The 27,976-nt window shown below is 38.1% G+C and overlaps 1 protein-coding gene across 1 annotated transcript in view; it reads left to right on the top strand.

The window, feature by feature from the left end:
• The window catches only part of LYPLAL1 (lysophospholipase like 1), a 31,016-nt gene extending 6,703 nt beyond the window's left edge, over nt 1-24,313 (top strand). The window contains exons 3-5 of the mRNA XM_074537047.1: nt 9,705-9,874; nt 20,014-20,129; nt 20,728-24,313. Of these exons, the coding sequence (XP_074393148.1) occupies nt 9,705-9,874; nt 20,014-20,129; nt 20,728-20,967 (526 nt within the window). The 3' untranslated portion in view covers nt 20,968-24,313. The remainder of the gene's footprint in view (nt 1-9,704; nt 9,875-20,013; nt 20,130-20,727) is intronic.
• Nucleotides 24,314-27,976: the final 3,663 nt, after the last annotated feature.

Below are 27,976 nucleotides of genomic sequence, written 5' to 3'. Positions count from 1 at the left end.
TATGTGTATATTTATATGCATATATATTTTGATAAGAACTCAAAATGTTTCTGGCAGCAGGGGAGGAATTCAGCATTCTTGTTAATGATACCTATAGCTGGGTGGTTATGGACATAGAGATCTGCTGAGAAGATTCTGACACCAGGTTCTTTGCCCACCCAGCGGCTGAGGAATGTGCTGGCTGAAGGTCAGGCTGCTGAGAGAGAGCCTCCGTGGGTCTCTAACCTGCCACTGCACCGTCAGTGCAAAGCCTGCCTGCAGGTTCTTGTGCTGATGATGAAATCAAAGGAAAGCTTGAAGCTTGGCAGCGCCCTCCTAGGGTTGGCTGATGTGCTCTTCTGGCAAAATGCTGTTAATGTGGATGTGCTTCATGCTCTGAGCTCCTGTCTTTTCTTTGCACATGCACAGTGAATGTGCTCTGTCAAAGTAGCTATGCCAGTACAAGCACGATGATATAACTGCAAAGCTAGGGGCTTTGGCAGGATAAACTGCAGGTCGGGAATACCTCTTCATATTTTTGATGGAAATTAATAGATCCATAGATATCCATAGATATACATTCTTCATGTCTGTTCAATGGAGTTTTGAAAAGCAGTGGAATTCACATTTTTCAACACAACTTTTTTTTTTTTTTTTTTTTTTTTTGTGGAGGATGGATTTGGGTTGTACTTATGTTTTGTTTAGATTTTGTCCCAGGTGCTGAAACATGCATATTTTTCATTTGTACAGCATCAGAGGTTTAGACATGTTTTGATTCAAGAGTCAGTGTATTTGAAAATTATTTTGGAAAACCAGTCCAGCATATAATCTGGAAGAATTCTGAAATATGTTCTTTGGCTTCACTAGCATTGATTTCGGCAAACACAGAAGAAGATTATGGGTAAAAGCAATGGAATTTAACTGAACTACATTTTATAAAACTGTTTTTTACTCTTCTCTTTAGGTATCTGTAAAAAGTCACACTTCTTTTTTTTAAAGAGATTTACTTTAATAATTTTTGTGATGTTCAGGGTTTGTGCAGAGAGCAATCACCTGATGCCCCCTGGACAGGAAGTGTTAACAGCATTTTGTTTCACTTATTCCCCATCACATTGGAAAGTGCATTGAGTGTCATATTTGGTTGTTTCTTGAGCAAAAATAACAGAATGTGGATAGTAAAATTTACAGTTAAAAAAGAAAAACTTCCAAAAATACTAAATAAATCACATATGGTAAAAAGCATGCTTAGATAAAAATGGAAAAAATATGTGCATTCCAAGACTTGGTGTGATGTAGTGAGAGTACTGACACCTGAGTTTGGAATATTGTTGGAAATTAGGTGCATTTGCCTGGGGTTTACAAATTTTGCTTTACAAATTAAAAGTTTTACACATTGCTAGGAGGTTTGGGGTTTTTTTTCCAAGTATCTCAGCAATATACTGAGATACTTAAAAATTAGCAGAGAACTTGTTTTAGCTGTGTCTAGCTTTCTGTCAAGATTAGCGCTTCTGCACATAGATTAAACTTGTTAAACATAACAGAATTCTATTTTCTCTCCATTGTAATGCTAATATAAATCTTTAAAAAAAACTCCAAGCTCAAATTGGAGCCCAAGTAGCTGATGCAATCTCTAAAGCCACGTCTACATTAATAGTTTTAAAGGAAAGGGTTTCCTTTTTCCCTTTTTATTTGGGTCAGGATGCCTACAACTTTAAATACTGTTTCAGCTGCTACAATTGTGACTTAAACATTAGGTTTCTATTGAGTTTCTAAATCAGAACTGAATACCACCCAATTTAAACTTCTTTTTTTTAATAGAAAGTGATAGTTTAAATTGGCATTGCAGTAGCTAACATGGTAAATCTAAAACCATTTAGGCTCTGCTTGTTTTAATACATATACCTTGCCTTCTATAATTCCCTGAAAAAATCTAGGCCAAAGATTCTTTGCATTGTCTTGCATTCCATTCTGGCAGTCCTTCTCTTTTGCAAGTCAGAAAATCAACTATAAGCTATAATAACTACTTTGGCGATTTTATGGATCTTTTTGACATTCACTCAACAAACCTTTCTGTGGGATGTAAGTCTCTGTGCAGAACTTGTTGTCTGGGGTGCAGGAGCCCCAATGTGTTCTAATTTTCCTTATCATTATGTGGCTGGTAAGGACTAAAAGGCCCACTGCTCCATCTCTTCTCCTCATTTCACATCTTTGCTCAGCTCATGGGTGGAAATGAGCTTCATCTCACCATAGTCCCCATCTGGCTCTATCACAAAACCACCAGACAGTTTGGCACCACTCAGCTCCTCTGGCAGCCTCTGCCTGTGAGAGGCCTCGGATTGGAAAAGCAGCAGGGGTACTGCAGCTCGGACTTGAGATGGATTGGAGGGGAGCGTGCACAGTGCCTATCATACTGTTTTTGGCTCAAGCAAATGTTATTAATCCTTGACTTTTGTAAGCCCTAACCTCATTCATAAATTTAACACAAAGGAGCCTTTTTTAAAGGTGGGAGCTTGAGGGAGAAATGGGAAGGTTTTGGGTTGGTATCGTGGGGTGGTTCTTTCATCTCCTTTAAGTAGAAATTCAATGTGTTCTGCATAATAATGCTTAAAGTATACTTGGATAAACTTTGTATTTCCCTTTTATTTCTGGTCTGGAATTAGGTGAGGAAAACTGCATATATCTAATGCTCACATCCGATGCTAAATAGCACATGCGATGCACTAAACATTTGTCAGAGATAACTGAAGTCATGCTTGGGGAAAACAAATTAGAACACGATAGAAATAATCTTGGATTTGTAATCCCTTTTACTGCATTGTAAATCCCTTGTACTGCATTGATGCTCTTAGGCATTCTTCATCTGATTTTTCTTCTCTCAACCCTTTTCTGGTACAGAAGAATTGGAGACAGTTGTTTTTGTATCACCCTTCCTGCAAGCAGTTGTGGATTTCTAAGTTATGTGCCGTTCTGTGCTCTTGCTTTACAGTCTTTTCAAAGGTTTCTGTGCTTAACTAGTATCATTCATCCATCCTCAGTTTTGTTTGGCACCAGCTTGTGAAAGATGCCACTTGAATCCCAGATCACCTTTCAGACCCCTAATGGAGAACTGATGCAGATTGGACCCTGGTTAGCCTCTTGCCACTTTGTTTCAGTGAATTTGTAAGGCAGCCACTATTGGTTCCTGAGGAACTGGCAATGTGTATTAAAGGTCTTTTATGATCTTTTCAACCATAAAATTATTGGTGTTCTCTGATTAGTACCATTCCCCAGAATTTACACCACTCTCTCCAAAAAGAAAAATCTTCCAAACAACAAAACCAACCCAGCAAACCCACAAAAACAAAGAAACAGAAACAAACTTAATTTCTCCCACTGAGTTTTATGCCAGACTCTCTCGCAGCTCCCTTTGTCTTGAATGAATAAGATTTGTCTCAAGTAACAAAAGCTGTCAGCATAGTATTTCTTCAGGTAACCGTTCTGTACTGGCTCAGTCAGCTCTCATTTCAGACAATGTGCATCCAGAACAACTCTATCAAAAGCATTTGCATGTGGTTGAGTGAACAGGCACAGCCTTTCCTGGAGAACAGCCAAAATTGCTCCTCATGGAGATGACTCTTGCCTTCTTTTTGGTAATTTTTTTTTAAAGTATAGTTCTAAGTTAAAGCTGCTTGAATTTTGGACACATCATATGCTCTGTTACCATACCACAAAGCTTCATTTTTAAGATATGCTGACCCTCAGTTTTAACAGAAGATGTACCTTGGACTAGAGTTTCTGATTTATACTTCTTATTGGACTAGCTGAATTCTCTCTTTTCCTCCCCATTTCTTTTAAAATTTGCTTTCTGCTTCAAGCAGACAGTGGGAATTAGAAATCATATTTGGGAACCTAAATTTTCTGTTGAAATGTAATACTGAAATTCATCAGTGACATTATGCTATGAGAGAATTTGGGATTAGGGAGTAATATGCTTTCATTCAAAAAACCTGCCATCAGCTTTGAGAGAGTCAAGACTTGCTTCTAGAACTACTCCATATTTTGGATTGGAAGGGACTTTCAAAGTCATCTAGTTCAACCCCCGCCAACAATGAGCAGGGACATCTTCAACTACATCATGTGGCTTGAAATCCCATCCAGCCCTTCCTGAAATGTTTCCAGGGTGAGACATCTGCCACCTCTGTTCAACCTGTGTTGGTGTTTCAGCATCCTTGTTTTAAAAACCAGTCTTCCTTATATCTTGTCTAAATCCAACCAATTTAAATTGAAAGTCATTCCCCCTTTGCCTGTTGCAGCAGGTCCCACTAAAAGGTGTGTTCCCATCTTCCTATAGGCCCCTTTAAGTACTGGAAGGCTTCAGTAAAGTCTCCCTGGACCTTTATCTCCTTCAGGCTGAACAAACCCAACTCTCTCAGCCTTTCTTTGTGAGAAAAGGTGATTTGATAATTTCTGTGGTCCTCCTCTGGACCTGCTCCAACAGGTCCGTGGCTTTCCTGTTCTGAGGATTCCAGGACTGGATGTAGTTCTCCAGCTGGAGTCTGAGCAGAACAATGTGGAACTGCTGAGGTAGTGTGCCCTGTAGATTTTTCAGAGGGCTGCACAGTCTTCTAAAAGACAACATTGCAATTTGAGAGGCCCTACCTCCTAACTGAGGGGAGGTGGGTTTGGGAAGCAGGAAAAATGAAGAATTTCAGTAATTTTTTATCTTTCTTAGTCTTTATTTCAATATTGAAGCCCAACTTCACTATAAATTTCCAGTTCTGTCTGGCATTTCGGGAAATTCTGTCTGGAAGCCTGTAAGCCAGCATCAGAGGTCTGGGTTTATGTGTCTGCTAATGCAGAATGATCATAGTGCTGAGCATGAAGGCAGTGATACAATCATGCATCAGGAGAAAGAGTTGGGGGAAGAATACTTGCCATTTATCAATGTGCTGTCTCATTTAAAGCAGCTAGAACTGCTGGCTTGTCTTCTAACTTAAAATGTTGGATAGGGACAGTGATTTATTGGGTAATGAGCAAAACCACCTGTAGTTTTATGTGAATCACCATGCTAATAGCATCATTTTGGAGATGGAATTTGCCGTGGTTTGAGATCTGAATCTGAGCCTTGTGTAGCATCATTGGGTTGCTCTCCACTTCTGTTAAGATAATTTCAGACTAGCTGGCACAATTCTAAACATGAATAAGAAGGTCTAGAGGATATATTTGTGCTTCAGAAAAGTGGAGATAGATGGTATTGCTGCTACCTACTTTTCATCATGTTTTTTTTTATTACTTCTCAGAACTCAGCTTAGCAGCAGCTAATCTATCTTGAGTTCGTAAAATCTTTAATGATATGTACTGCTTTGAAACTTTGCAGTGAGGTCAACAGTGAAAATTACTTCTGTCTGAGATGGAAAGGATGATAAGTACTTACAAAGATATTACAGGATATATTTTCCTTTTAAGACATTGATGTGTTGTGAAGGATCTTCTTGAGACTGCACTCTCATGCAAGAGGTGTAGTAATCTACAAATAGGAGCTATAAAGTAATCAGAAAACATGATTTAGAGTGATTGGGGGTATTGGGAAGCATTTAAAAGATTCTAATCCTCGTAATACTCTAATCCTTCTAATCCTGCAGTTTCTTAAACAGTGTTTGATACTAGTCATGTCTCCTTTGCTGTCCGTGCTCCTTACATTTAAATGTTAAAAAAGAAATTCATACAAACTGAACTTTCTTTTAAGTGTCTCTTAAAAATGGATACAAGTTTGGAAGCTTGATCTTCACAGAGAGAGGATTCTTTATTCATATTTTCTTATACGAATTTGAATCTTGTATGTGCTCCAGAACAAGCAAAACATACACACACCCCTTAAAACCAAATACGAAAAAATATCCATGCAGCTTGGGGGACTCTATATTTTCATTTCCACTTTCAACAGTCCACAGTTTTAGGGACAGAGCTTTATTTCTAGTATCATTTTTAAAAGAGAATAAAGAAAGTGAGGCACAGATGGACTGATGGTATGAGTTTTAATTAAACTTAAGAGAGCAAAAACAATTCCAAACTTAAAGCTGATTATTTGTTCTGACATTGTCCTTAACTGACCATGTTGATCTTGATGGATGGAGTTTTCACTGCACTCTGTATTTTTTTGGTTTTGTATATTTCAGTACAGCTTCTCATGTCACTGTAACATAGGGAATTTTATTTTTTTTGTGGTTTAATTGTATGAAAAAATTTGGTGCTGTATTCTTGGAGCTGTACAGATGGTTCCATGCCAAACATATTTGTTTACCGTGGTAATGTCTGAGTTGTAGTGTGCCAGCTAATAAAGGGATTATTTAAAGAAAAAGGTGAATGACTAAAACAGATGTGCCAGTTGGGTGAACCACTAAAAGAATCTTACTTCTCAGCTTTATGTAAAGGTTATTTTTAATGCATTTCTGAGAAATCAAGAGTGCTTGCAAGGATGTTTTTGGGGCAGCTGAAAGCCACTTGTCTGTTTTCTTGGGGGTCTTTTCCTGTGGGCTTGAAAGATGTTGGTCTTTCATCTGTCTTATGAAAAATTAGCAAAAACAGCAGGTAGAAGTCCTCAGTTTCAACATCTGATCCAGTATTACAATCTCATGATGAATTTTGATCTATTTTAAATGTCATGAGCTTGTCATTTAGTTGTGGGGAAACATGTTTTAATATTTATAGAATGTAAAAGTAAATTGCTGTAATGCAATATATGTATGTATCTATGTTCCATATACATCCTGGAGGTTAACCTGCTGTAATAATAAATCCAGGTCAACATGCTGTAGTAAAATTAAAACCTTTCACATCTTTTCTTACACAGATATTAGGTACCCTGATTTTACTAGAAAATGAAGCACTCTGCTATGAAACATCTTAACCAGGATTGATGTAAAAGTGTTTGAGAGAAGCTAAAATAATGGATTAAATGCTGTTTACCCAGGCATTTCGTCTGTTGTATGTCACATTGTCCAGGTGACTTCCAGAAACTCCATTGATTCTGCTCTTGATAGATTTGACTGGAATGTCTGCTCTTAGAAACTGACTTTTGTGAATTAGATATTTGTAATCTTATTTCTTAGGTGTTGATCAATTCATTTCTGGAGACATGATTCTGAAGAAAAGACAATCAAGAAAGCAAATAATTTTAATACCATTTTTTAAACACAGCTTTAAATTGCTGGGTATACAAGATTTTTCCACTGAATTTCCTTTAATTTTGGAGTTAGCTTTTTAATAGACAGGTAAGGGCTACCTTGAAAATGAATAGCTCAATTTTTAAAATTCTGGTGCTTGAGTATACAGTTTGTTTTTAATTAAAGAAATTAGGGATTACTTACAAGGCACTTGACCACATACTGTATGGTACTTTCAATAACAGTACATTTTAGGTACCTTGAAGCTCTGCTGAAAAAGATGAATCACAGAATCACAGAAATTCTAGGCTGGAAGAGACCTGTAAGATCATCGAGTCCAACCCATGTTCTAACACCTCAACTAGATCATGGCACCAAGTGCCACATCCAGTCTTTTTTTAAACTCTTCGAGGGATGGTGACTCCACCACCTCCCTGGGTAGATGATTCCAGTATTTGACCACTCTTTCTGTAAAATACTTCCTCCTTAATTCTAGCTTGCATCTCCCTTGGCGCAGCTTGAGACTGTGTCCTCTTGTTCTGTCTGTTGTTGCCTGGAGAAAAAGACAGACCCCCAGCTCACCACAGCCACCCTTCAGGAAGTTGAAGAGAGTGATAAGGTCACCCCTGAGTCTCCTTTTCTCCAGGCTGAACAACCCCGGCTCCCTCAGTCGTTCTTCATATGGCTTGTGTTCCAAGCCCCTCACCAGCCTCGTTGCTCTCCTTTGGACACGCTCAAGCATCTCAACGTCCCTCCTAAAGTGAGGGGCCCAGAACTGCACGCAGTACTCCAGGTGAGGCCTCACCAGTGCTGAGTACAGGGGAAGAATGACCTCCCTGCTCCTGCTGGCCACACCATTCCTGATACTGGCCAGGATGCCATTGGCCTTCTTGTCCACCTGGGCACACTGCTGGCTCACGTTCAGCCGACTGTCAACCAGCACCCCTAGGTCCCTTTCCAGCTGAGCACTGTCCAACCACACCGCCCCTAGCTTATATCGTTGCAGGGGGTTATTGTGGCCAAAGTGCAGGACTCGGCTCTTGGACTTATTGAAATTCATCCCATTAGATTCTGCCCATGCATCCAACCGTTCCAAGTCCCTCTGCAAAGCCCTCTGTCCCTCTAACAGATCAACACACGTTCCCAGTTTAGTGTCGTCTGCAAATTTGCTGATAAAAGACTCTAAACCCTCATCCATGTCATCAATAAAAATATTAAACAGAACTGGCCCCTGTATGAACCTGTAGTGTTTCTGTTTGTACCTATCTGTTGCTGTTTGTTGCCTCTTTCAGTATATTTTTCTTACCAATTTTTAAGTCATGGCTTTTTTTTTTTTTTTTTTTGTGTTCATGACAACAGGCAGAAGAAAACCTATGCACTCTCATTTTTACTATTATGGCTGAATAGTCCAAATAGTCAAATATCTTGAACACTCATCCTAGTGGCAGCACTGGTTTAGAAATAGCTGTTTGCATATGTGAGGCCTCCCTGGTGTTAATAAAGGCAGAATTTGTTCCTTCATTAAGAATAACTGAATTTGTGACTTTCTCATTTTGGGTTAGTTGTAGCTTTGTTTAATCCTAGCATTGAAAAAATTCCAGACAGCACAGAAGTCAACTTTAGCATTTTCAGTGTGTTCCTATCCAGAAATGTATCAAAAACTGTCTGTTTTGTGGATAGTGATTGTAATCTGATCCAAGCTTAAGTAAAAGTGAAGAATTTGCCCTGGTTGAACATAGCAAATAAGGGTTTCAAGGGGCTTTGTTTGAGATGATTGATCTCATAGCAGTATGTTTTGTAATATATTGTAGAGCCATTGCAAGGCAATTAGATCACCTTTCTTGGGATTTCAGGGCTCTATTAATCATCTTTATTTAAAACCAAAGAAAAGGCTTCTTTGAATTGAAGGTTTCTTGATTATCTAGGATTTGAGCAGCCTGTTGAAGCACTTAAAATAACATTCTGACTACAAAGTATTATGGTGAGGAGTACCATAACTCTTGCTTGTGCATCAGTCCAGTAAGCACATGGCATTTCTTTCAGTTATGTTTGTGAGATACCTGCCCCATTACGATGAGGATGGCTGTATTTATTTGACAGAAAGAAAAATTGGCAGGTTTTATTTTGACACCTAGAGGTTTATAATACCCATCCCCTGTCAGTTTTGTCAAGAATTAGGCATTGAATTACATAAAGTTAGCTCTTGCAAAGCTGTCTTGTTTAGAAGTTACTTCAGTTTATCATATTCCGGCATGGATTTCAACCCTGACTTTGTTTAGGATTAAGAACTTCTTGACAGGTTTAAGATTTAAAATGTTTAGCTGACCTAACCAACCTTAATATTGAACTGGCTGAAAATTGCATTTTACATAGCTTCCAAATGTTGGCTTCATTCTTGAAGGACCATGAATTCAATGCAAGGAAATGCAGTGTGGCTGGATGTAAATGGAGTTACACCTCAAAAGGGTTTATTCTCTCCTTTGCTGGAGATACACTGAATTTTTTTTTTGTTTAATACATATGATCAAGGCATTTGATCCTGTGCTTGGTTAATCTTTGTTTTCTTTTTTTCCACCACTCTAGGCCATATACACCCATGAAAGGAGCCTTTTCCAATGTGTGGTTTGACAGGTATAAGATCTGTAATGACTGTCCTGAACACATTGAAAGCATCGATTCCATGTGCCGGGGCCTTACAGACCTGATCAATGATGAGGTTAACAATGGCATTGCCAAGAGCAGGATACTCATAGGTAAGAGATATATTTATAATGTGTTTATCCTAATAGTTTTTTAATGGTTAAGAGGTTAACTTCTTTGAATTTGCTCTCTCCTGAAGGGTCATGATCATGGCTTGAAACTGCTGAACAGCCTTTTCAGTAGCCTATCCTCAGCAATATTGAATCCTTATTTAAACCCATATCAGGTGGAGAGTGGGGCTAACTGTAAGCAGTATCCTCAAAATGTAAAACTGTTTTTATTTTCAACAGTCATTTGTAATCATTATTTAAAATAGAGTGGGCAGTGATTTACTTTGAGAACTACATAGTTTGACTATTTCCTTTAAGCCCTTTTCAAGGATGTAAAGTACACTTTCCAAAAATGACGTGCATTTTGGAGAATGGAGATGTAGCATATAAATAATCATGAACTTTTCCTTACTGCTCTAATAATTTTGGGTTAAATTAATTCATGCAGGAAAAATGTGTATGTTACATAGCACTAAAGGCTGACACTTGATAACAAATGAAGTATTAGCTGTGATAGTTCATATGTGTCTATCTTTATTTCTCTTTCCACAAATTTCCAGTAACTTTCACAGTACTTCAGTGAAATAGATGATGAGATATTGAGGCACAGGAGTTGAGGGTGATGAAATAGCCTATGGCAGAGAGGGAATGAGAATTCACAAGTCCGTGGATCCTTGTCGCATCTCTAGACCACAAACTGTTTTGGGTCGGGGAAAAAACTCTTAAAGTGATGTCTTATAAATGTATGTCCAGCTAAGTCATGCCGTCAAAATCTTGTGTGGCCAAGCCACTACCATTCAGCCTGGTGTGTTTTCCTGGTCTAGCCCCATGTTGCTCTGTGAAGTCCTGTGCTTCCTTTCCCTTGCTGGCTCATTGTGCTGGCTGCATTGTTTTGGATGGCTGTCAGCAGAGTCCCTTTGATCTGTCTTTCCTATGTTGTTATACCTTCTGGCTTGGAAGCAGCTGGAGAAGTGCAGGTGCTTTGCTGTTGAGTGAGCTGAGAGATGCTCTGTGTACAGATCCAGTGTGCTACTAGGCTGTTTTCCTTTCCTCTGTAGCCTTCAAAATTAGAAATAGCCAGACTGCAAAGTATGAAGGTTGTTTTCCAAGTCATAAGCAGAGTAAGGAAGTTGGCATGCACTGAGTGTTTCATCCCGTAGATTCTTTGGAAGTCCCCGTCTCTGTGTGTTTGCATTCCTCACATATAAATCAGAAATAACTGTACTTGTTTTGTCACTCTGGAGAGCTCTGCTTCCCCACCTGACAGAGACTACAAGCCTACATCCTCGTGGTGCAGTCCAATATTTATGCAAGAAGCAAAATAAGGAAGCCCTGAGTTACTTCGTCCAAAGTACAGAAGGGGACTCATGCAGATGCATAAGGAACTTGGTAGTGGAAAGTTATATCACTTGTGGCTGTACAAGATTAAGTGTTCTTCCACAAGAACTTTGTGCCTTTTCTGTGCTATTTTTGATGATTAACCAGTGTGTGATGCAGTGAAGAGTGAAACTTAAGAGATCCTCTAAGGTCTCTGTGCATAAAGGTGACATTAAATGTCCTGGGACTTTGTGCAAATAATTTCCCATCTTCTGGCATTCTTTCTTACAGGAAACTAGTACTTTTGTAAAGGTACTCAGCAGATTTATAGTATTCAGCCTGAAGAACAGAAGGCTCTGGGGAGATTTTGCAGCACTTGCCAATATCTAAAGGGTCCCACATAAAAGCTGAGGAGGGACTTTTTACATGGCCATGTAATGATAGGACAGAGTGAAATGGCTTTAGACTGAAAGAGAGTAGGTTTAGATTAGATATTAAAAAGAAATTTGTTACTTTGATGGTGGTAACACACTGGAATATATTGCCCAGACAAGTTGGGGGTGTCCATCCCTGGAAGTGTTGAAGGCCAGGTTGGATGGGGCCCTGAGGAACCTGGTCTAATGGAAGGACTTCCTGCCCGTGGCAGGGGGTTTGAACCAAATGATCTTTAGAATTTCTTCCAACCCAAACCATTCTGTGATTTTTTTTATCAAAAGAAAATATGAGGCCAAGTCAGTATGTCTGCACCATAATGTAATGTCCACTCAAAAAGGAGAAATGTGCAGCCTGAAATTTTTCTGAGTTTAGAAGATGGGTGTACAGGAGATAAGGGAAGGTTTGGTTACTTGCTTAGAATGTCAGATAACTAAATTCTCTCAGATCTTTTTACATTTCTCTTGGAAAATGTCAGGAATATCCATCTAGTACAATAAGATGAGGCCTAAGGTAACAGATAGATTTGTCACTGCTGGTACCATGGAGTTGGAGGAGGCAGCCTTTGTGAGGTAAAGGGAAAAAATAAGGCATTTATAGCAGGGGAAGCCGGGTGAAATTTTGCTATGAATTCATAGTGCAGTGTTGTTGAGTCATATTGGAGATCCATAATGGTACATATCTTTTTATGGAAAACAGAGACAAAATAGTTGAGAGAAGCAACTGGAGAACTTGAGAGTCTGTGAAGAACAGTGAGGGCCTTTTTGGGTAGAGTCACAGAAGCCAAAGAGCAGAACAGTCATATGAGGGTATTTACAGGGAATTAAATGCTCCTTAAAGGGTTAAGGAGAATTGGGTTGAGTGACCATTTTGCAGTAAGTGGGAGTTTTAATGACTGGAAAGAAAACAAAATGAGTATGAGGAGCATAACAAGATTGAAGGTTATGGTTTTATATGGAATAGAGGACTAGAAATTACAGGCTGAGGGTGAGTGTCAGATATTGTTGGATGAGGGTGAGCGAGGTGTTGGGCAAGCAGGAAGGTGGGCAGTGGCTGACAGCTCAGAGGTGTGGGATAAGAAGGCAAGATCTGAGAGAGCACTGTGCAGAGGTGAGTGAGTGGGAAGAGACGGGGAGCAGCAGTGGGCTCTCAAACATGGACAGTGAGAAGCCCAGCTCCTGGTGTTCTGAGGGATGATTCCCCTTCTTGAGCCATTCAGACTTTCCACAGAGCTAAGATAGTGGGACAGTAAGAGCATTTTCTCTGAAAGAAATTGTACCCTGCATTGTTTGCTTTGATACCTCTGAAATTCACACGTGACTGCTTGCAGATCAGAACTCTAAAGCTGAGGATGGAGTCCAGGTTGTACAGTGCCACTCCTCTCTTCCTAATCAAGGAAAATGCTGGTGCAGCCTTGCTTTTAACAACTGCTCTATGAATCTACTTCTAAAGAAATAAATTACTTAGTTTGCTGGATGTAAAGGAAGTCTTATTTTTAAAACATCCGTATTAATTTTGTGACATGGCTTATCTACCCATTCTTATCTCATAACAGTTTCATTAGTTGCTTTCCTTTTAACACAAGTCTTTTGAAGAAAGTAGACTTCTGATTAAGTTTTATTTCCTCTGACCTTGGAGGAGGAAGGAAGTGAGACTAGCAGCAATACATAATTATTAAAAAAATTAATTATATCATCCCCAGAATTTGATAATGGCACTTAGTTTTTAGCCAGACATTCTTATTGAGTTACTCTTACTGGTCTTCCTGGCTAAAGGACTTTTTGTAAATAGTCCTGTAAGTAGGTTTTTATTTACTTTGGAGATAAAAGAGTGTTATAAATTTAGTCAAATTTTGACACTTGGAGCTTTGATAATATCCTTTCTTTAAAAACAGGATGTATTTCTTCTTTATAAATGCCTGAATTAATTCCTAAATTGGTCAAGCAAGCCACAGTTTAAAATGTGGGACAGTAATTTCTTTTTCTATCTAAAGCTAAGTTGGTTTTTCAGGTGGTGGTGCTTTTGTTTTTTGTTTTCTTCTGGTTGTTCCTTTGTTTTGGGTTTTTTTAACTGCTTCCTTAGTGACAGTGCCCTGTAAAATAAGTCCACTTCAGTGAAAACTGTTTAAGATTTCAACAATATTATTCAAGAATATGTTACAAGCTCTTGAAAGAAACGGCTCTCTCATTTTTTGAGCATTTTGATAGGGCTTACTGTAGTCAACTACACTTTGGTGAAAGGCAGTCTTTTTGTTCTTTTTTTGTTCTTAATTTAGCACTGCTTTCCTGCTTTCACAGGTCACTTTTTGTGTAGTGCAGAAGTGCTGATCCAAGCATGTTGGTCTCTGCCACCTGTAGTCACTCGTGTAAGCAGCCAGTGAAAATAAACTTTCCATAACAGTCCTGTAGATTTGACTAAATGCCAAAAAACACATGCATGATTCCTGACCCCTTGTGCTGTAACAATAACACAAGACACACAACCACTTTTTGTTTATTGCTAGACTTCTTACATAGCTACTGAACCACGGTGGAAGTAACATGAAAGCTCTGTGCTTCTTGTAAATATTAGCATTTCCTTCTCTCTCAGTGTGTGTGAAAATGGGATGGGGGGGAAATATCTTGGCTTTGAAGCCCCAGAGAACAGATTCTATAAATACGTGGAGATAAAAACTTGCAACAATAAATTGTTGAAGTGTTGAGCCATCTAGTTCATCCACAGTCTTGGCACTTAATGCTTTTGGCTTCTGAGCCTTTTGCTGTCACTCATCCTATCGTGTATCTTCTGTCTTTATTAGGAGGACATTGTCTTCCATTCAGAGGTACTTACTGCCTTGTCCTTACAGAGGAAATTTATGGGTTTATTTTGCTGTTTCTCTCTGCAGTTCAAATGAGATTTCTCTTTCTCTACCTCCCATTACATGGCTTTGTGGTTTCTCTCTGGGCTGAAAGAAGTACTGTTAGTTCATCTGCCCCATAATACCTGCAACATTTTATTAATTTTCAGTGCATCAGTGTAAATTTGCCTTGCATTTATACTTTGGGGTAAATGTTTGGTCCTCTTGGTTTTGGGGTTTTTTTTTGTGTCTGAACTGACCATGTGTCTCTTTTGGATCTCTGCTAGTCTAGCTCACACATCAGGAAGCAAAAAGAGACTTTAACAAATTAATCTTTGTTTCCTTTGTAAGTCTTTTGCTAGGAGGTACAATGCTAATTTTAACCAAGACTAGACCATTACTTGTTACTTTGTTTCCCAACATGTGATGGTGTCAGTATTAATGTGTCTAAAGACTCTGAAAGATAACACAGTCCCAGTATGGTGAAATACAGGTTTAGCAAATGATAGTGAAGATTAGGAGTAAACAAGACTCACAGAAGCAAATTAATAAAATCATTCAAAAATAATTCAATCATGATATTGTCGTTGCATATAAGATAATGGCTTTGGTAAGAAAATAATTATATATAATCAAGTTCTGAGCTTTTCAGCCTTACTAAGAACTCTGTTGAAGACATGTCCTTACTCATCTTTAATAAATACCTGAATTCAGTGCAAAATTAAATGGATGGATGGATGGGCTTTTAGAATGCTTGGGAGTTGTGCAGACATGCCACAGGGTACAAATTAACCTGTACTTTCTTCACAGTTATGCCAACAGAGTCACAGAAAAGTGAGACTTCACAGCATTTGCTATTCCATTGTCATGTGCCAGTGCAGGCTCAGTTCTATTTAGGCAAATCCTTATCATTGCTTTTCTGAATTCTAAAAGACCTCTGCTAACAGAAGGTTCACAGCTCTGCAGAACAGCAGCTTGTTTCTGTGCATTGCTACTCTTTGCTTTAGAGAGCAATTTTCCACTTTCCTACCTGTGATTCAGTTTAGAGTCACAAATACTGTGAGCATAAAGGATAGGTTTTTCTCTTCCTTTTACCCATGTCGTGCAGTTATGCTGACTGTAAAAATGACAGGTTAGTGTTGCAGCAAGACACTGCTGTCCTCTGTAGAAACAACCAAGACAACACACACTGGGTAAATGAAGCAAGCCATAGATTGGCAGAGTAACATCTAAATAAAAAATGATTCGAGACTTTTAATGGATTTTATTTTCCTTCCAGTGCTAAAAATTACAGCCCCTTAGGTACACATGTTGGGTTCCCCTCTATTACCTGTAATAGTTGAAAATAAAATGTAACTGGTTAGAAACAATAGTACACTTGTTTTTACAAGAAAGTGGTAAAAGTCATACCACTTAAATATGCATTTCAAAATGTGTTTTGACTGGTGAGGAAGTTGGGGAGCAAGTTAATTCACGTTCCTAACAAGAGCAAGTGGCTGAACCACTCAAGGGAAGTTGCCTTTGTTCTTATAACGACTCTCAAGTTTGTTGCTCTTGTAAAGACTAAGTAACAACCAGAATAACAAGGCTATCAAAGGTGGAAATCGTTCATTGCAGTTCTGCTGCTGTGCAAAGTTTGGGTTTGGTGAAGTTTCATGAAGAGATTAAAAGGAGAAAATCACTGCTGTGAGGAAATTCACTTGAGACAAAGCAAGTGTTTGAATACTTAACACAGGAGCAGTGTTCAGGGAGTTCTGTGGAGAAGGGAGTTTGCTGTTCCACTGGCATTTGTACTCTTTGCTGATATTCATTTGTGTACACTGTTAAATGTATATAATACTTCCATTCATTGATGAAAATGGAAGGCCGAAACAGAAAGTCAGCTTCTTTGCAGATGCTGTGTAGAACAAGGTTGTGCTGTTGCCGTTAATATAAGGTAAACCACCTAGTCCCTAGGGAGAGGGAAAGTAAACTGGAATGTAACTTAAGGGAGAAATTCTTGATAACAAACTGATTAGAGCAACTTTAAGTTGAAATACTAAAAAAGGAAAAATTGAGAATGAAAAATGCTGTGAGAATGGAATGAAAAGTAGGCAAGAGTATGTAATGTATTGTAATAATATCAGAACAGGCCAAGACAATTTCTGACTGTGCTGGTGTAGCCTTATACAACAGAAGAGTGTTTGTCTTGTGCTGGGCTGGCACAGGCTCTGTGTGCTGGAGGATTCATTTCTTGCCACTTCGTTACTAAAGCTGTACTGACAAATGGGAAAAAATACAGGAAAGATGAAGAACAACTAATACAGAGAAACTAGTGAAGAAATATTGCTTAAAACAAACACCCCAAACTGCATCCCTGCACCCAAGTCCAAATCCTAATCTCATCAAAATCTGGGGTTTAGCTTCTCCTGTTCTTTTTTCTCTTCAAAATTTGTGCACTAGATATAATTCATAATTGTTTTTTTCCCCCATGGCTGTGATTTCTAGTATGGCAAGCAGCTTTGGGCACATGTTAAAGTTTTACTGAAAAGCATGAAAAAGTGATGTTTCCATGATCATTATAACAAATGGACTAAGGTGATTTACAGTCAGGTTTGTATGATTCAGGATGCACTTGGCAATGTCAAACCTGTGTGTGCTAGAGAGCTGTTTTTTCTGTGAAGAAGACTGAACACCTAAAGAACTTTGTGAATTCATTGCAGCCACTAAAGTGATGCATAGGGGAGAAGGCAGTTTTTAGCATTCTCTTATGTATACAGGACAGGAGATACAAAATAAATCTTTGTGCTGGATAATAAAGTTTGTCTTTTCTGAGATGCAAACACAGACATTGTTAGACAAAGTATAAAGAAACAAATAAAGCTAAAGTTTGACAGTAGGTAAATACTTGGTTTCCTGAACCCTGTGTAACGTTCAAATGTCATCATGGACCAGATTATCATTTCAGGCAAATACAAATGGGAAGCAAATTAATACAAATCAAGATCTTTTACAAAAATGAACTGGAGTTTTGTTTAAAAGGCTCCTAAGGCCATTTACAAGGAATGTTTTATCACTGAAAAATGGCAACTGTGGTGAGGATTTCTGTCTCATTCAATCAGGAATAAATTCCATTTGAAAAATTCTGTTTCTGTTCACATTGTGTTACATCATCCTGTGCCTGATATCACCCGAATTTAGTTACAGATTATATTCCAGAAAAGAATGTTTTAGTTTTAGTAAAGTATTGCATGGGAGTTTCCTTCTGATTCAAATTTTTTAATTTGGAAGTGTGATGATTGTCTGATTTCAGCAGATCTTTCTCAGCTGTCAAGGTGAGTCACAAGCAGCTTTCTTCTTATTGCAGAGGGGTGCTACCTAAAAATCAGCACTACACTGAAGCAGATTCAAGGTCATAAATGCATCCTTGAGTGAACTTTCTCTGCAACTGGAAGTGTTTTACCTAATTGAGTCTTTTGTGTGTGCTCCCCTATTAGTCTACACATAAACCTCCTTTGTGAGTCAGGGAAGGTAACACAAAGAGTTAGGTGCTTTCCTGAACTGGCATCCTGAGCATTGTTGAGCTAACCCTGTTTAACTGTTGTGAAGCATTAATCACAGTTCTCATAAAATAGGCATGAGGGGAAAACTGAAAGTGAATGTACTTCTGAATTTAAGACCTTCTGGCAAATTCTGAACTTCTGTGCACAGTCTTTGTGTTTCTTGAAGGTAGATTGGTCTCAAGTAGAGAAGTAGATTGGTGAAGACCTTGCAGTGTTCTGCCCATCTAAGGATGAAATGTTGCTGTGTCATTTTGATTTTATCTAACACTCCTGACACAATCTGCTTAACAATGCTGTACAGTTTATGTATTCTTCATGGCGAGATCATCTGTATACATGTACTTTTATGTTTTGTTTACACTCTTGTCATTTTATACATTGGCTTTGTGTAATATCTATACCTTCCTTTTATTTTTCCTTCATCCAAAATTTGAATTATTTTAGATGTTCTTGACTAAGAGTGTCTTTTATGTGTTATGTCAAACATGCACATATACTGAAATGGTTCTTTTAATTGAAAAAATAGTCTGCATCTATAAATGCTTATTCGAATTGTTGTTTTTGAAGCATTTAGCATATGGCCTTTACTCAGAGATTGTTGTGGTATTGTGTGATAAACTTCAGGTATTCCCATGCAAATCAAATTCAAAGAGCTAGTCCTTTGTATTGCATTTTCTTGTAGTAGTATGAGCCACATAAAAGAACCATTACCTAATATTCTTCTAAACAGAAGGTGACTGCATTGTCAAAGACTGCTGGTGAGTAATTGCAGACAGTGTGCCAGATTGTGACTAACTGGGTACAAAATTTTAAGATTAAATCATTTACAAACTAGTAATGACTTTTCAATGCAGCTTTTCTTCCTGTAATCTGAAATACTTAAAATGGACTTCATTTTATTTTGTTGATAAAGCATTGTCTGTATTTATTTCTAAGCAAAAGCAAAATGGTCTCTTAGAGTACAGCTGCTTCTTTTGGGGTTTGGAAATGACAGCATTCTTCAGAATGATCAAAAGGAAATGAAATAAGTGACCATATTGTGCATAAGAAAATAAAGGAAGCTTCACTCTATTCATTATCTGGATCCAGTCAATATAATGGCCTGTGTACTGTGTCCTTGTGAAGTAATGTAGTTGTCTGGATTTCTTTCCTACTGAATAAGCATTTGTCATATAAAAACCATCCCTGAGGAATTACCTTTGGTAAGGAATTAGTGTAGTTGAAGAGACATATGGACGACAGAGGGCCGTTAGTTCAGAGATCCTGTTAGAGCTCAGGGATATACATTGCATTTGTTCCCTATTTATGATATATCCCAAGGTATAACAGCAAAAATATCCTCATTACTACTTGAATGTGAGTGCTCATTGATTATGCAAAATAGAGATCTTTCGTGTGTGAATGCTGCTAGCCTAGGGGAGAAATAACTTGAATACAAAAAGCAGTGAAAATTACCTGTTCAGAGAGTTTTACTTCATTTATGTCAGAGTATGCATGTCCACAGTATTCAGCTACCTGAATACCTTCTGAAGTATTACTTGATGGCATTTTTTGTCCTCTCTCAGTAATGAATATTCAGCACTGCTTTAGCTATCCATTGTCTTAATTGCATCATGCTTTGATTTAAACCTCAAGCTATGCCACATCAGGTTCAGGTTGGATGTCAGAAAGAATTTCTTCACAAAAAGGTTGTTAAACTTTTGGGATGGGCTGCCCAGGGAGGTGCTGGAGGCACTGTCTCTGGAGGTGCTCAAGAAATGAATGAATGTGGAACTTGGTGCAATGGTCTACTTGACAAGGTGGTGTTGAGTCATAGGCTGGGCTTTATGATCTTAGAGATTTTATCCAACCTAAGTGACTCTGTAATTCTAAAATCTTTGTAAACTTTATGATACTCAAGATGGGTTTGTTTTTTTTTATATTATGTATTAAAGAAACAAGTCTGAAGATAATAAATTGTACATTGGGTTACAAAGACTTATAGAAAAATATTTTTTTCTTTTGGTGCATCCTAGGAGGCTTTTCAATGGGAGGTGGAATGGCAATGCATTTGGCCTTTAGGTTTCATCAGGATCTGGCAGGAGTCTTTGCCTTGTCCAGTTTTCTGAATAAAGACTCTGCTGTTTACCAGGTGAGTGTGTAGTAGATATTATAGAAAACATGTTTAGCTATAAGAAAACATGGTGATTAAAATTCAGTATACATGTTTATACGTCTGAGGCAGTTGATTCACATTCTAAACTTATGTCACTTCCGGGAGATAGATAAGCAGAATATTAGGAAAGTGAGGCTTTAAAGCTGTCTTTAAATAATGTTTTATTGCACTTTTTTGCACAGACAATACAATATTAAAGTGTTGAAAGAGATTAATAAATGAAATGCTTTACTAGTTGTCCTTAATTGTTAAAAAGACTGTGTAAGCATAAGTATTCTTTTAAAATGTGTGATGCATTATAATACGAGCTCCATTTGCTGTCATGAGTTTTTTCTCTTTCTCTTATTTGGAGAGGGATATAGACCTTAAAGTAAACACTACCATTTGTCAAGAGTTCTTGTATTAAAACTTGAAGGGCAGTTTTTTCCAGTATTTCCTTATTTACTTCTATAGAGATAGTACAGTATAACCCCTAAAATGTAGATCAGTAAGTGCAATAATTGTCACCATGTAATTGTAAATATTCCTTTTAAATTTTTGGCAGTATGTCTGACAGTGTTTCCTTTCCATCTAGGCTTTGAAAAGAAATGAAAGAGCTCTTCCAGAATTATTTCAGTGCCATGGAACTGCTGATAATCTAGTTCTCTACTCATGGGGTGAAGAGACCAACAAGATGTTAAAGTCTCTGGGAGTATCAACGTCACTTCATACTTTTCCAAACCTCAATCATGAGCTGAACAGAACTGAAATAGAAAAATTAAAATCCTGGATTATAAAGAAATTGCCTGTTGAAGCACCAAAGGCTAATGAATAAATGAAGATCCAGCCTCATACTTTCTGATTTTTCATAGTTTTAAAATCATGTGTGACATATATGTGGGTGTCCCATATCCTTATATAAGCATAGCTTCAGGCAAACACTTTTATATTCCATAAAGTTCACCTAAGAGGTGAAAAAAGGTGCTGAACGCTAAACCTCACTTTATTATATGGATTTCTTTTTCTGTTTTCTTGTCCAGTTTTTAAGCACATGCCAGTCTACAAAAAATACTAACTGATAATATTAAAAGCATTCCAAAATTGTCAAAGCAATATTCAGGAAGCAGTTCTGTGAATCTCCCAGATAATTTTCTTTTTTTTTTTTTTGGGTGAGGAGGATTGGGCAGGAAAGTGTTCTAAGATAGAAAAATAGACAGTGGCATGGTAGTTTCTAATGGCATTGTAGCAACAAAAAGGCCAATTACTAAAATAATACAGTTTTACTTGTACAAATGCATGCATCTATTCAAGTTAGTTTAGTGAGAGGGACTGTATTGGCTTCAATTGGATTCTCAGCATGTGGGAATGAACTTGCCTCAAAGCAGAGCTGTATGTCCCCTGAAAAAAAATCAGGTTTGTGTTATATTTTAAAAAGTCCTAAGTAGCTGTGTCTAGCTACACCACAGGGTCTTGTTATTGTCCTTTCTCATTCTTTTGTTACAGAGCTCTAGGTTTGTGTGAGTTTATTGAGCCCTCTGTGGTTTGCAGTGTAGATTTAAAAGAAAAAAAGAAGTACCATCATGATTGCTAAGATCTGTCCTGTTTTTGAAAAAATCATTCTTTGGGCCCTGTTCCTGCAGAAACTTATTTTTGCCAAGAGTTTTATTTTGGCCTGCATGGCCACATTTTAAATTAAAAGATGAGGATACTTGACTCCTCCGTTAATATTTAAAAGTTGTAAATAATGATTGGGATATAAAGAAAACTTGTATTCCCTTATTTTAATGGTGGATGATTCATCTCTCTGTCAGTTTGATAAATTAACTCAGAGTATAAATATCTATTCTTATGTAATTGTAATGCTTTTTTTATTTCTCCCCCCTCTGCCCCATTTTCTACTCCCCAATTTCAGTAATTTTTTTAGCATGACAAGCTATTCAGCCTTTTGCCAAAGCCAATAGATCCAAGTCTCTTGCTTAATCCTCTCCTTTTCCCGTTTTTGAGGAGTGGATCTGGGACACTGTTGTTTGCTCTGTCACAGCAGATTGCTGCCAGTACTGACTATGACTCCAGAAATATCAGCCAGCTCCCAGGGACTAAGTTTTATTCAAATCCTCATGCCCTGAGACCTCAGCCAGCTTTTACCTATCTTGAAGTGTAAGCAAGGGGAAAAAAAATGTCACTGTTCAAGTACAAGCCATGTAATTGGCAGTAGCAAGTAACAACTTCCTGCTGCTAAAAATATTTTGCTGTATTTCATTTTCCTAGCATTAGCAAGTCAGCAGTCTGTTCTGAAAAACAGCATTTTAAATGGCACATGAAAACTCAGTTATTTGAAAGAGTGAGCGAACAGCAATTTTTCCTGGTGCCCTAGGCTTCCTAATTACTGCAAATTAAATTGAAACAGGTGTGTTCAGATGCAGCTGAGCTAACATTGCCTTGGCCTAACTCTGATTGCAATCCCTGACAAGTGAAGTAGCGGCATTTTAGGGATAATGCATCACTTTTGCCCCATTTTCTGTTCTTCCTGAGCTCCTATCAGGAGGCTCTTCGAACCACTAATGCAGGGTGGCAATTAATTTTGGTGACAAGTGCATTCACATGGGAAAGTGGCAGGTTTCTGGCAAGGTGGCTTTTAACAGGGACAGAGAATAGCCTAAAACAGTTGAAGTAATACTGTGGAGAAAATAGAAAATGTTACCAAGCCAAACCCAGCTCTTTTGATTGCTTTTGCAATGTGAATAATTGCAAATACAGTGGATATAGGGTTTGGCTTAGTTCCCCTCTTATAAGTTGAGAAGGAATTGCAAATGTCATGACATCCTTAGAAAACAGTAAGTCCCCAGTTTGCATCCATTTTCTTCCATCTTCTTGGCTTGTGAGTGAAACACCAACCAATCAGGAGATGCATTGTAACATAGCAGTGGAAATCCATCAGGTATATGGTGTAACAAAGCCCCAAATCTCAAAGGTTTTGAGGTCACTTTTGGGATGTTGGAGAACTCAGTAGATTTCCTTCAGTCTACGAGAAGTGAGCACAGCGGGACTCGCCTGTCCCTTTAGCTGAAGATGGTGTGGCTGTGTGTTCCAGATGGTGCCAAGCTCGTACTGGACAAATAGATTGAAGTTTAGCCCAGAAAAATTTGGGTTATTGGTTGGTATTGAGAAGCATCCAGAGGCAATATTAGTCCTTGAAGACAGTGGGCCTGCTGTTAGATCTCTAGTCAAATGAAAACCTTAATAGTCAAAAATTAGCCCAGCTCTTTGACAGCATGTTTTAGAAGCAATTCAGACAGCTTTTTGACTGATTGGCCGTTTTTTTTCAACCTGGCCCTTTCTTACTACACTTTTAAAAATTATTTTTTAATTTAATACTGGAAATAGGGTGGGGGTTTATTTGCCAAAACAGCATCTCTGCAATGCTTATGGCACTGCAGCTCCAGGAGCTGCCTGTTAATTTCTGGATAGAGTTTAAAGTGCTTCTTAGAGATGGTAAGAATCAAAAAGAACTTCACTTTTGCCTAAATGGTTGCCTGTTATTGGGACAGACTTCCTGTACCAGGTGCCAGGGCATACAGAGCCCTGAACTGATATGTCTCACCAGCTGAATTTAGATTCAGATGAGGAGAATGATAAAGAATGCAACATTTCTGGTTCATCTATAATATTTCACTCCTGATCATACAAAAATCTTAAGGCAAAAGATGCCATTCACTTTTGGGAGGAATCAAATTGAGGTGCTTTCCTTTTTTTTTTTTTTCCTTTCTGTTTTTGTCCTGTTTAAAGATACAGTCCTGAACAGCATTTTGAGGAAGATACTGGAAAATTTAAGAGCCATGCCTGGGTCTGTACCACTTGGCCTACTGAAAGTATGAGAACATAAACTAGAAAGAGGGTGGTTCTGTCCTGCTCCAGGAATAGGGCAGGAGCAATTAGTTGGCAATGCTGGTTTATGTTCTTACTGTAAGTCTTTTTAAGGTACTTTTTTCTTTCCTTTCAAAGTTAGATAAGAGTTTGGCTTTAAAGTAGAAACTTTTAAAACCATTTAAAAGTGTAATTGGAATAACTAAGTCCTTTCAGACTGATACTATTTTCTTGGAACCTGGTTCTGTTTTGGTGAAATGCACAATTCAGTAGGCAAAAGAAAACTCATTTAATAAAGTTTTTAACTCTTGGGCTCAGTTACTGTGTTCCATAGTGCTTCAGAAACAAGGCAGTATTGTTTGGACCTTTTCTTCTTTCTACTTCTCTGACACTTCACATTCATATTTCAGATGTTTAAAATTTGTGAGTAGATCATTGCTGTCAATGTGGTTTCCTTCTGAGTAATTAATGTGCTTGTATAGATATATAAAGTCAAAGAACAAATATGAATAAGGCAGAAATTGGCTGAACAATGTGGGAAGCCAGAAGTCAGTGGTAAAATAATTTTGACATTAAAGCAAGAAATTCTCTACTTAAGTTAATCTCTTCCCGTGTTAGATCTTTCACTGCTTTTTTAGTAAATCATCTTTAAAGCCATTTAAAAAGGCTTAACATATGAAGTGAGCCAAGTGGGTGAAAGTAACTTGTATGTATAACGATGAGATCCAGATGGCAAAACATGGAAATGGAAACCTAGTGGACAATGTTAGAACAAAATTTGTTAAGACATAGATGGAGGAAAGTAGATATGAGTTTACTTTGCAGTTGACACATGTTCTAGAACAGCTGTGAAGATTCTTTGGGAGATCATAGAAGAGAAATCTGTTCCATAAGTTTTCCAGCTTGACTCAACCTTCACTTGAGATGCAGCTGATTTGAGATGATGCTGGTAAAGGGTGCCCTGGAGAAAGGAAATAATAATTACCAATTCAGTTTCCTACTTCTGTTTCTTTTTCAAATCCTCTTCCACTGCATGAACCTGATAGCACTACTCAGAAGAGAAACTAGCAGTTCTATTTTGAATATCACATCTGGTCAAATATTTCTCTGCACACTGCACTGGGACTTAGCACCCAGCTGTGCCTTGGGTGAGCTCTGTGTTTACTGAACAGTTAGATAAAAAAAATCATAATTTAAAAGAGCCAGTGGCATCAATCCAGGAAGGCCTCTTATTCCCCATGGCGTAGCATTGAGCCTGAGTACCATACCAAACCTGCTGTCATCAAGGTAAGTTTTGTGAGCTTGAAGTACAGAAATCCCACTCTTCTGTTAGGTATGTGAGGGCTATAGGCACTGTTCTGGTGAGGAGGCACCTAAAATCTTCTGTGGGTTCAGTGTGTGTTCATCCTTTAAAAATGCAAGGAAAAGTTGGTATCTCCTTGTTAAGTGCTTAAAAAAAGTTGTGTAACGAGTGCTAAACATTACTCTTGAACCATTAATTGCTAATGACAAGGAATTTGTCACTTATCATTATTCCAGACAACAAAGCCAATAAGGCTTTGTAACCTGTGTCTTAATACACAGTGGAGATTGTCAAAATAGACCCAGAGAGTGTGCTTAGAACCTTCCACCACTTCTAAGGGCCAGTATTTTGTGGTTGGTGAATATTTTACCCTGCTTCTTAAACGTAGTTACTGTGTAAAATTAAATGCAGCATGAAGCTGTAATAATCTAATAGTCTGCAACTCCTAATGAAAGCTTAGAAGAATTAATTGCTTGCTTGTGCTCTCTTGGTTGGTTAAAGGTGTTTGTTGCCACAAACAATGTACAGTGATAGGCATCAAGTTTGTCAGATCATAGTTTGAATCAAGCAAGCCATCAAGATCTTATATCATGCATACAGTAGAAAATGTATAAAAATATGATTTCTGCTGCTTCTCGACTTTTAAAATATGCAGAAGTGAATAATCAGACTGCAAGCGTTACCTGCTGTCATTGTTGATCTTAGCAGAAAAAATGCTTTCTGGGGCATGTTCCAGCGAGATACTGATATTCAAGCATGTGAATGTGAGCTCTGAGCCTTAGAGCCTATGGTTCCCACTGATGGATCTATGTAGAAAGCCTAGCTTCAAAGATAGAGTTTATTTTGTTTGAATTTGGACAATTTGGGATGAAGTTCTCAATGTAGCTAAGGTGTTGTGAGGAGAAGTCAAAATGATTATGAATCTTTGTCACACTAATATGCCAAAATTGCCAAGGCAGTGATTTAATGCTTCCAGACTAATAAGAATTGTCGAGTGCTAACCATGCTCCTCTTCCATAGTTTACATTGCTAATCTCTAGTCCACACAAGGTTTGTTTATGTATCAGAGGAGAGACTCTTTTGTGTTTGCCTTTTTATGAAGTGGAAGTTTGAATAACTTTCAGGTTAATGCAATGCATGATTTAGGCAACTAACTTCATCTACTCTTAAAACAGAGCTTCCCTTCATTGTCTTTGCACTGCAGAAATAGTAATGGCTGACTGGTGACCTTCTGGGCAAGAACTAGGGCATTTTCATCACTAGGATTTTTCCAAATACATGGTAATTGAAGTCAGGTTTACCCATAGACCTATTTTGACTTAAGCCTTGAGCCTGCTTTTCTCAGAGAAGTTAATAGTTTTCACTGTTTCCACTGAACAGATTACACTCTAACTTGGCTAAATAAATGGTCAGTGAGGAACTCAAGGTTCAGAAATGGAATTAAACTTTTCTTTGGTTTGCAGCAGAGTATTTTTCAGTTAGAACTTTAAGTTTACTATAAGACTTACAGGTCTGACTGCCCCCTTTCCTTCCCCACTGGTTTGGGAAGGAAGAGGAAGCTTGTTTAGAAGTAGGTTCCCTCTCCTTTCAGGCATTCAGCCTGTGGAGAAACATTTCATTTCATGACACATCAGATCTACACTTGGAACCATACAGATTTTTGTACTGTGGCCACCTCCAGCATGTACAGAGGTGGTGTGGAGTGCTACATGCTAATTTAACATAATTTCCTGAGAAATGAACTGGATGGCAAATAGTGCTGACAGTATTTATAATGATATATTAATATGGTTTTTTGGAAACAATGTGGCCTCTGCTTCTGTTTGTATTTATAATTTAGCATTAATCATAATCAGAAGTCAGAACTCTGCTGGTGAAAACAATGGATATTAGTATTGGAAGTGCCAGGGCAGATTTTGTATATCAAAAGCTGACAAAAAGGACATTTTGCAGAGGTTTCAGTAAGTGCATCATTAAATCATCCTTGGCTCCTTCTCAGTTGTTTTTTTTTTAATGATGCTTCTCTAAGCAAAAATATAAACATGGGAAGCACTGAAGGTGACTTTATTGGAAGAACCAGATTTTTTCCTCACTAAGGAAATATATTTTTTCTGAAGATGTCCAACTGATTAATGCCAGACCGCATGGAATTACTGAGTGAAATCCTCAAGATGTTTTAGTGTTTTTATAGCACAACTCGGTTGTCAATGTTTTTGTGTATATGAAAATATTTGGCAGCTTTGACGACCAGATAGATGATGGTATGTGAATTTTGCATTTTATATAAAGGTCCTTGGTTTCATATTTGCAATCAGGGGTTTAACATTCAGTTGAAACAGTGGTTAAGGGATTGCCTTCATAATTTCTGTAATGTCATGAGAAGTGAGAACCTTGTGTCATGCTCCACTCCACTAGCTCTGAATATTTGGTTTTCCAATGTTTAGAAGTCATTTTTGGACCCAGCAAGCTGTCAAGCCTGGAATTGCCCATAGTCCTGCTGGCCTCGTGCTCCCTGCATGGCTCACAAAGGGACTTAGATCAGCTCTGCTGGTGACAAAAGCAAGTTCCACCTTCATAGTGGAACCCCCTTACTATGCTTGGCATGAGAAGCACTGAGAAATGTACATATTGTATAAATTCCCTTCTTGAAGTACTACCAGTACTTTCGTTAAGCCGC

The sequence above is a fragment of the Zonotrichia albicollis genome, chromosome 3 (assembly GCF_047830755.1).
Source record: "Zonotrichia albicollis isolate bZonAlb1 chromosome 3, bZonAlb1.hap1, whole genome shotgun sequence".
NCBI lineage: Eukaryota > Metazoa > Chordata > Aves > Passeriformes > Passerellidae > Zonotrichia > Zonotrichia albicollis.
Note: the sequence above shows the minus strand (reverse complement) of the source record. Positions and strands in the feature narration are given on the sequence as shown.